The sequence below is a fragment of the Lampris incognitus genome, chromosome 9, assembly GCF_029633865.1.
Source record: "Lampris incognitus isolate fLamInc1 chromosome 9, fLamInc1.hap2, whole genome shotgun sequence".
NCBI lineage: Eukaryota > Metazoa > Chordata > Actinopteri > Lampriformes > Lampridae > Lampris > Lampris incognitus.
Window position 1 is genome coordinate 32,945,603 of NC_079219.1, and position 10,476 is coordinate 32,956,078.

A 10,476-nucleotide genomic window follows, 5' to 3' on the forward strand; every position below is an offset into this window, starting at 1 on the left:
GCAATAAACATAAGACCATATTCCATGCCAAAGTTAAAATGCGTATTGGTTTGAAAATGGATTTGTTGGCACTGTAGTGTCAGGAGTGTCAGGAGATATGGGCTGCTCTGTAATATTATTGTATAAGCCCGCCCCCCAAAGCCTCTCCAGCCAATGGCCGCCTGCCGTATGATACACACACACACTACGCCTGACTCAAGCCGCGGAGGGGGGCGGAGTCGGACGTGCAGCCCCGCCCACTCAAGTCAGGCGCTTGCTTCTCTTGATAGCACCTTCACAGACTCCCACATACAACAGAGCCGAGGACAAGAGGACAGAGGTGGTACGGGGCAGTCTCCTTATTTCTATACACCCCCCCCAATACCCACGCCGTACAAAAGAAAACAAAGGCACAGTTAAACGACAGGATTCACCATAATTAAAGGGCGGAAGGGTTGCCCGGTTGGAAGGAAGACTGCGAACGGATGACTTTACACCGGCCAACAGTGTCTCTCTCTCCCCGCTCCGATCAATGAGCCGCTCGCCGCCAGGCTCACACGCCATCTATCAGTGCGCAAAGTTGCTCCAAACCTCAGCTCGTTGACGACCACTGCAAACGCTGATTTTTTGTTTTGTTTTGTGTTTTGTTTGGGGATTGGCTCTCTCCATGGTGTCCCTGCTCTAACTTGGATTTAGAGCAGATCAATTTTCTTTGTCTTTGGATGACCGACGCGTGTTGGATATCACGTCTCTGGAGTGTGCCGTGAGCCTCCAATTGGAGACAATTTCAACATAAAAAAAAAGAAAAGATAATAATCTGACGGGTCCCTCTGTAGGGTGGCACATCTTTCCCTCGTATGGACGATATGGATTTGCTTTTGTGATACAGCCCAGATCACAAAGAAATCACTGCAGGGTTTTTTTTTGTTTTTTTTTTTGTGTGTATTTTGTATTGTTATTTTATTTCGAGCCGGGCGACATCTGTAATTTTAAGACAACGGTACTCACCTTTGGAATTACAACCATGAACTTTGGTGTCAGTTTAATACAAATTCTCGTGGCAGCAGTTCTTCATCTATCCACTGTAAAGGTGAGTAACCTCCTCCTCCTCCTCCTCTTCCTCTACGTGAAACGGCATTTTCCCTCATGAATACAAACTATAATGGGGCTCTTTATGTTTCGCCAATTAGTCGTCTCACCTTTAATAGCTGGCTATTGGCCTATAGCTTTCTGCATAAATAGCTGTTCAACTACACTGGACTGTGTCTTTTATTTCATTTGTATATTAATAAGCAGCAATGTGTCATATGAATAGCCTATAACAGCATCAAGGTGATGGTCAAAAGAATAACATCAACCCATTGAATGGCTCAGCCTGCCCTGTAAAAATATTAAGTTATTATAGGAGACATCAAAATGGGATCTTCTCATGTACCGATCTGCCTCGCCATTTGTAACAGCTTGGTATTTAATAATGGAAAAAAATATCGGCGAAAACTTTTGTTCTCCGTGGGACCGTTATTAAAGCTTATTAAAGCTGTGAAAACCCTATAAAGCGCCAGTCAAGCCTCTGAATCGCGGCGCTTCAGCTGCCTCGACTCATTCTGACTCACTTGTAAAGGCCCTTAGATAATCAGCAGTAGTACTACACTCCCCTGCCCCGGAGGGATACCGGGGTGGCCCATGCCTGCCACCCTTAACTTCACCCAATCGACCGGTTTCTCACGCAATATCTGCGAGGCTTACAGCAGCCTGCAGCCCGAGATAACGAGCTCCGGTGATGCTGCTGCGCTGACGGTGCACTTGCTCATAACGGGCGGGAAAACGGAAGGTGGGCGGCCTGCTGTGGGATAACCGCCTTTAAAAAAGAAGAAGAAGAAGAAGAAGAAGAAAAAAGTCACACGTTGAAATGTGCGCTGTCTACACCGAACTGTCGAATAATAACACACGTTTTGTTCATATTCACGGAGGTGATCGGCACCATTGAACGTTACAAGTGAGAATTGCTGCGTTTATAAATGCTTGTTAATTGGCCTGATGAGTTCATGCGCTCTGTATTATTATTGTTATTTACAGACTGCCAGCATACACAAGGGAGGGGAGAAGAGTAAAGCAGAAGGTAAGTGCTGTATATTCAAACATCTAATTAAAACGATTTCCAAGCTCTCTCTCTCTCTCTCGCTCGCTCCCTGCAGAGCTGGCAGGGCAGGATTACCGTAGAGCCACCTAGTGGGCATTTGGAACAAATCTCATCTTTACACAGTCTATTGTTTTTTTGGGGGGGGGGTCGTCCTCTCTGTCTCTCTTTTAATTTCAAAAGTTGTTATGGTCCTTTGACATTTCCTCATTGTAACAGCTACATTAGCTACAGCTAATCTTGGAGGCCATTTTAAAGAATAAAATGAAAGCCCAGGGTTGAAAGGTGTGACTTTGGACTCTGGAGTCACCATAAAACTGTGTATGTTTCCAACAAAGAATAAATGCAAGGAGGGCACAGACGGTTTAAGGTGTCTGTGACACGCCACACAGGGATTACATGACTTGATTTGATCGTTAATTTTGGAGTGGCCAGGTCTTGGTCCAGTCCAACGCCATATGCATGACCGTGTTTGTTGACATTGAAATAACGTTGCGTATTAGCCAAGGTTGGTTTGGAGGAGACAGTTGTCTATTGTGAATCAATAGGGATGAACAACTGCAGAACAACACAGGAATGATTGTGCGATAGAGACATAAATATTTGTCGAATTTACGAACAAGGACAGCAACTCCCTTTATTTGCTCTGCCACCTGCATGGGCCCGACTTTCACACCCACACACTATCAGAGATCACACAATGGGAGGAATAGTATGCAATTACTACTGCACACCTCCCAAGATTCTCTGAACCACCTCACACACACACACACACACACACACACACATACACACATATGTAAATTATCCTAAAACACAGAGGTGGGGGGCAGATGACAGACAAAGACAGGGGGTCTTAGAAAGGCAGTAAAAAAGAAAAGACTCATGGAAACCCACATGAGGAAGCAAAAGGGTTGGTCAGCTAGTCTCTCTACCACATCTCTGGACTGGACGTCTCCTGTCAGAGCAGGTGCCAGCCTGGGGGCCAGTCACCCACTGCATCTGCTGCCCAGGTCATCCTGGGTCCAAAGAAATGGCTTGTTGTGGTTTAGGACCAGAGGATGTTGTTGTAGTATTAAGTCCAGAGGCAGGGTCCTCTCAGAGGTGGGCTTTCTGGGGTCACATGTCAGAGGTGAACCCTGGCGCCGTGCTGCCTGAGGTCACGGCTCTTCTGACAACCCAGGGGTCAGGAGTTAGTTAGGGGTCGCTGCAAAACCAGTCTGCTGGGTAGTGGGATGGATTATCCTTGGGTGGATAGGGATGTGGTGGTGCACTCCCTAATAGATTGGTGTGTGTGTGTGTGTGTGTGTGTGTGTGTGTGTGTGTGTGTGTGTGTGTGTGTGTGTGTGTGTGTGTGTGTGTTTTGCGCATTCAGACAAATGGTTGAAAGACTATTTTCACCCCAGTGTATGGGGCAAGTGTGATGTTGGTGGGCCTTTTTGGACTCTAAGTAGGTTTGATTCAACTTAAGCTTTCCCGGGGGGGAAAAATGAAGTTTACAATTAGGTCTGACTCGTTTGTTAGATGAGTGCATTATTTATCCATTATACTAAAGTTAGTATAATGGATAAATAATGCATGGTGTTATTTATCCATTATACTAACTTTAGTAATGGACACCACATAAGTACTAACTGTCTGAACCATTTTTACTTTTACAAAGACAGACTCATTGTCTCCTCCACTGCTGAACAGAAACAAGCAATGAAAGGATGTGTCAAAGGCAGAGGAAGGATGAGGGCTACAAATAAAGTGGAAAAAAGGGACAGAATTGGCTTCAGTATCCATGTAGAAATGACAAATGATAAATGATGCCAGCCCCTCAAAGAGTTTTTTTCCAAAAAGAAGTCTCAACAGTTTTACTCCACTTCTTTTAATAAAATAGCTTGCATAATAAAAGCATGCAAACATTTTTTTGCTGATGATGATGATGATGCTTACCATGGTTGCGATAATGATGGGGCAACATTGACTTTAAATGCTTTCTTTTCTCCCCTCTCTCCATTCCTCTCGTAGTCGTCCCCTTCATGGATGTTTATAACAAGAGCATGTGTCAATCACGGGAGGTACTCGTGGACATCTACCAGGAGTACCCAGATGAGATCGAACACACCTACATCCCGTCCTGCGTGGTTCTCAACCGCTGCGCAGGCTGCTGCAATGACGAGGCACTCGAGTGTGTGCCGACGGACACACGCAACGTCACAATGGAGGTGAGCGGGGGGTTCTTCAGTTCGTATGTGGGTCCAGGTATTAATTAGTATGAGCGATTCATGGACAGTTGACAGTATATTGCATTCTTTTTTTGACCCTCTCTTTCTGTCTGTCTGTCTGTCTGTCTGTCTCTCTCTCTCTCTCTCTCTCTCTCTCTCTCTCGTCCTCACTTCTGAGAGAGACACATAATCTGCCCTCGTGTGAGAGACTAAGGCTAGCAGATTAGAGAAAGGGAGGCAGCCAGGCTTGGCATGTAAACTATGTTGTTTCCCAAGCTCACACGGTTACACCTGTGTTTACATGCCGGAAAGCCTTTGCTGGCCTGCGTGAAGACTTTGACATTAGTATGAATCCTGGTTGGAGATGGACCACAGTATGGGACGGTGATTTGGACACACACTGATCAGAGGGGCGGTCAAAGCTGTGGTCTCTGAAACGTGACCGCAAAGTGTGCGAGAGGCAGGGTAGTGGTAGAGAGAGGGAGAGGAGGTGATGAAATGAGCCACTTCATTCTCGGAAAAGTTTATTAAACCATATGCCGCTCTGCTTCTATTCCAGGTAATACGGGTCAGACAGAAGGTTTCGCAACATACTTTTCAGTTAAGTTTCACAGAGCATCGGAAGTGTGAATGCAGGTAAGACACTCCATAGTCTGTACTTCAACAATACATAGTCACGCGTGCTCTCATGTCATCAGAAACCTGAATATTTCCCTTTTTGTATTCCAGACCAAAGGCAGAGGTTAAAGCAAAGAAAGAAAAGTAAGTGCACATTCTACTAAACATTAAATTTCTGAGTCAGTTACACTAACATACATACTTAAATACAATTAATCCTGCTGAACCAGTGATTGTCTCTGTAACCACTACATCTCTGATGTTAATTGGTAAATTGTCACAATAGATGATGCAGCCAGCTGGACAGTGGGATGAGTAACCCTCAGGGCTGCTAAGGCTGCTAGCGGTAGCACAAGTGTATCTCTATAATCAAGTGTTGGTAGTATCCCTTCACCTTCCTTGCTGAAAAGTCCAAACTTCCCTGCTCTGTCTGTCTTAGATGAGCGTGCCATTGAGGTGTTGCGAAAGAAAGTGATAAACGACCTTCCAACTAGCACTAGTGTTGCTATGCTACTATACAGATATGCCTTAGCACTGAAGGACTTTAGCTTTTTGTGTAGCACATTTCTTCAAGGGGATATTTCCCCAGTCACATTTTATGGGAAAGACCAGCTTAAATGTTCAATTTTTACTGGGCTGTCACATTTTGAGCGTCCTCTTTTTACGGTGGTGGCTTTTTAGTGCTTTATGGTGCGGCTGTAGTAATGCGGAGGATCGAGGCGTAGCCAGATTCGGACCACCCGTTGCTGTCTGCACTCCCACTCCTCTCGCATAAGCCTGACCCTCAGCTCCATGCTACTCCCAATCTAATCATAGCAACAGGTGTCATGCAGTTAACCTATTTTTATTTTTAGTCGTGTAAATAGAAAATGAGATTGGAGACGGGCTGAATGCTTGCCGTCGGTTGTTGGTGGAGTGAACTCCTTGTCAGGGTTGACATAGCACTGTGTGTGTGTGTGTGTGTTCGATGTATGCATGCGTTTTAAGAACCACTGTGTGTTCGTGTGTGTATATGTGTTTAGCCGCCTCACCGACAGGTCAGATTTCAACCCGTTTTTGATTGGATGAGAGGAGCGCTTGTGTGCCATGCTGCACCTTGTGGGGTTTAAACCCCTGAGATTGGTAGAGGAGAGATGGGATCACGTTAGCTAAGAAAGCTGAATCAAATCCGTTTGCTGAGCCTTGTCCTGCCTAGCCGGTCCTCTGCCTGTCACAGCACACAAAGGCTGCCTGCTTATCCTAAGACAAAGCGGGATGAAGGCGCCACAAAGTGGACACCATTCATTTTTCAGCTCAAACACGCATGAACATAGACACGAACAAAAAAAAACACGCATCCACATTCACGCAGCTCAGGCCCGTTCTGTGGATCGATATGCCTGCCTCTAATGAGGCAACTAGATGGGAAGGGAGGTGCCCAGTTGATCAATTACCCCCTCTTTGGTTCAATTGCTATTGATTGAACTCTGCATGAGTATTTGTGCATCTACTTAGGTGACTCTCTCTTCTCTCTTCTGCCGTCTTCTCTTTTTCCAGGGGCAAGGGCCAAAAGAGAAAGAGAAAGAGACAGAGAGACACCAGCAGGATTGCTGAGGCCGTGGCTCATGCCAGCACTGCAGGGTGTCTGGGCGTGAGCACTGTGTCTCTGTTGATGGTTGGCTTGGTATCGGAAGAACTTTATTGGCACCTTGTATGTTGAAACATAAATCTTTTGACAGACTGAAGTTCCTTTTCTTTTTCTTTTTGTACATTTATTTATCTTTTCTTTTTTCTTTTTTTTTTAAATCGAGCCCATGCTTTCCATGCTGTGGCAGTGACATGATGCTAACATGCGGTGTGTCAGGTAATGATGTTTGTATAAAGCATGGTTGCGTTTGCAGCTGTTCTTTGTGTCTTTGTGGCCGTTAAGTAGACGTCTTGTCTGGGGGTTTATCTGTTTCCACTTAGTTTTTGTTCCAGACGATAGGTGGCTTCTAAAACATTAGTGTAGACATGATAGCAGTCAATTTCATCAACTCTTACTGTACAACTGTTAACTTCAGAGACGGCTTTTCTTTGGCTAGGATTATTGCAGCCTTGAGCGGTACAGTGATAAGGTCTGTTTTGGGTTGATTTGTCCCTGTTTTTATTCAGGAGGTCTTGAACATGACACAAAATAGATCCATACTTCTACGGGCGGTTTTGATGTGTGCTTTGTGATGAGACTTTGGCACAGGGCGACTCATTTGTCTGAGACAAAGCATCGTCTTCTCGTTGCACCACAGTCGTCCTCCTGTATCTGTCTCTGTCCTTGTTTTGTCTCATGCTTGTGACCTTCTGTTATATAAATTCAGCTTTGCAAAAGATATTGCATCCTCAAGCACTAACACTTTCTACCTTGACTTCAAATATACTTAAAACTTGACTTCGCACTAACATGTATGTGCATACCGACTCACCCGGTCATTTGCTAGTAACAGTCAGTCACAGTCACATAGACCCTCTGCTACATGAATACACTTATTTTTTACAAGTATTGCCCTGTGATCCCACCGTGGACTTATTATTTCAAGTGGGAATAAGTTGGAAAAAGGAAAGGCTGTTTATCACACGCTCAGGTGTCCGGGTAGTGTAGCGGTCTATTCCGTTGCTGACCAACACGGGGATCGGCAGTTCAAATCCCCGTGTTACCTCCGGCTTGGTCGGGCATCCATATAGACACAATTGGCCGTGTCTGCGGGTGGGAAGCTGGATGTGGGTATGTGTCCTGGTCACTGACTAGCGCCTCCTCGGGTCGGTCGGGGCACCTGCTCAGGGGGGGAGGGGGAACTGGGGGGAATAGCGTGATCCTCACACGTGCTACGTCCCCCTGTTGAAACTCCTCACTGTCAGGTGAAAAGAAGCGGCTGGTGTGACTCCACATGTATCGGAGGAGGCATGTGGTAGTCTGCAGCCCTCCCCCGATCAGCAGAGGGGGTGGAGCAATGACCGGGACGGCTCTGAAGAAAGAAAGAAAAAAAAAATATTCTAGAGGAAACAGGGCAGAAGTATAGCCACATTTATTTTCAGAGTCATGCCCAAATCACTTCAGATTTGTGTTTAGTGTACCTTTGTGCATTTACGTGAGTTTGTGTATGTGTGTGGGGTTCCTATTGGTTGGTGGAGCGTTAAAAAGGGGTAACGTTACCCATACATTATCACCTGTATGTACTTGTATGTATGTCCATTTCCTCTGTTGCGTCTGTCCCATGTTGTTTTCAGCAAGGAGAGAAAATATGACCACATGAACAGTAGAGTTTATAAGTGAACACATGTTTGTGTTTTAAATTTCATGGCTGTAGGACAGGTGCCTGATTACTATCACACATGATCTGGTCTCTCTGTTCATATCATAACCATGAGGCTCCACCAAATCTGACATGACACCGACATGACTCCGTCAGCCTCTGCAGCCTTTGCGTTGACCTGAGGGAGTCATTCTGCGGCTATGTTTGACAGTATTATCTATGGTCTGTATTTGGCTATTGAACATTTTTGTGCGGGGGATGTTGAGTACAAACAGGGGCACATTGACATTGTGTATGGTTTGTAAGGCCACCTTCTTATCTTTATGGTGAGGGCTGGGTGGTTGGAGGTGGTGGGCTGGGAGGTTTTTTGGATTTTTTTTTTTGCATGAGTGTGTGTGTCTGCCCTTTCTGCAGGATTCGCTCTATAGCTTAGAACTCTCTCTCTCTCTCTCTCTCTCTCTCTCTCTCTCTCTCTCTCTCTCTCTCTCTCCTTTTTGCTTCCCTTGCAGCCACTGTGAGCGTTGCTCAGAGAGAAGAAAGCGCTTGTTTGTGCAGGACCCTTTCACCTGTAAATGTTCCTGCAAATTCACACAATTAGACTGCAAGTCCAGGCAACTTGAGTTAAACGAAAGAACTTGCAGGTTTGTTTAAGATAAATCATGATAAGCAACATGCCTCGAATCTCTTCTTCATCTTTCTATCTACATCTCCATCCACCGTTCACGTCCCCGCCTCTGCCAGGGACATGAATTGCTTTCTTGCTGCAAAGGTGCATGCTCTCTCCTTTGCCTCTATGTTGGTCTTTGTAGATGCAAATGTTTTAGGTCTTCGCTTCCTTTGTCTACTTGCATCGTCTCTTGTCATGCAAAAGTCTCTTGGTCTGCTCAACGTTGTGTTCATGTTACAACTGAGATCACTGCCAAATTGTCAATCACTGCAGCCTGGAAATTTAGTGTATTACATCTATTTGCATGAAAAATGTATCTTCAGGTCAGACTTCAACCACTATCGGCATTCACAAATTAAGTGTGATTTACTCCAAAACTCATATTTACTAAGCTCAGACACACATAAATCAAACTCATAATGTCATGAACAATAGTCTTTCATGCAAAATTACCCATACAAGGAATTAGAAAAAGAGAAATGAAACCTGGCATTTCACAACAATCTTATGTAGAGAAACTAAAAGTATTGAAGGACATCTAGAAGAGAGTATCTAAGGATCTAATAGCTTTTAGATAGATAGATACAAGTGGTTTTGGAAGTAAAGGGATTTTGGAAATGATAAGTATCTTGTAAAAAGCAAAAGCTAACAATATCACAAATCTCATACAGAGGGAACTTCACTAACATCACTAACGCAAGAAAATGTTTGCCCAAAGCTTCTGATTGTCAGGAAGGCTTGCAGTTGAGTGAATGTGGAAACAGTGTCCGTGCTGCTTGCTTCATGTGGTCTCTTGGCTCATACACAAGTCTTTTTCATGAGTTAAAAAAAAAGAGAAGCACTAATCAGGGGAGTCAAACTTATTGCCCTTTGGTGCAAATAAGCTGTGCAGTAAATAACCACAGAGAGAGGTGCCATATCTGCTCCATCTGGTCAAGCTCTTAACAAGGCCCTGTGTGGAATGACCTCCTCTGATACAGCCACTTTCATGACCTCTGAACCCGGAGGGCCCCCCACCACATACACACTGTGCTGGATCACTTCTGGGTGGGGTGGCCAATGAGATGATTCCAGTTGGTCACTTCTTGTTTGAGGGGAGCCAGGCTGGGTGGAGTCGGATGGGACGGGGACAGGGACTGGGGACAGGAGGGTTGTGGATTTTGCTGAACTGGGGTGGGGTGGCTGTGTCCCTCGAATGATCCCTGACTCCAGCCCAGCTAAAGAATTGATTTGCTGTCGGTTGATTAAGCAACGCGTGTGTCTTGTCCTCCACAGATGTGACAAACCAAGGAGATGAGACGAGGAGAGGGGGGAGGTGGACACTGGTATGAAGGAATTATTTTCTTGGCACAGCACTTTGAAACCTGAGGATGCATTCCCTACAAGGAGTTGAAATGACAACGCAAGAGAGAAGGAGGAGGCTGGGACAGTTGGGACACAGAGATCCTGTTGTGGTCTATTTTTTAAAAATGCATATATGTGCGTAGATATATATATATATATATATATATATATATATAGAGAGAGAGAGAGAGAGAGAGAGAGAGAGAGAGAGAGAGAGAGAGAGAGAGTCAGAGGACATTGTATATTGCTGCT

General features: G+C 45.1%; 1 protein-coding gene across 3 annotated transcripts; it reads left to right on the forward strand.

The window, feature by feature from the left end:
• The first annotated feature begins 306 nt into the window (after positions 1 to 306).
• Positions 307 to 10,225, forward strand: vegfaa (vascular endothelial growth factor Aa). Of its 3 annotated transcripts, none has more exons than XM_056285748.1 (7): positions 307 to 1,069; positions 2,056 to 2,098; positions 4,133 to 4,329; positions 4,889 to 4,965; positions 5,059 to 5,091; positions 6,484 to 6,637; positions 10,156 to 10,225. In XM_056285748.1, exons 1-7 carry the CDS (start codon positions 1,004 to 1,006, stop codon positions 10,159 to 10,161), a joined length of 576 nt encoding a protein of 191 aa, XP_056141723.1. In that variant the 5' UTR covers positions 307 to 1,003; the 3' UTR covers positions 10,162 to 10,225. The 3 variants fall into 3 exon arrangements, with proteins under 3 accessions (XP_056141723.1, XP_056141724.1, XP_056141725.1); XM_056285749.1 differs by lacking the exon at positions 6,484 to 6,637 and adding an exon at positions 8,723 to 8,854; XM_056285750.1 differs by lacking the exon at positions 6,484 to 6,637.
• The last annotated feature ends 251 nt before the right edge of the window (positions 10,226 to 10,476 follow it).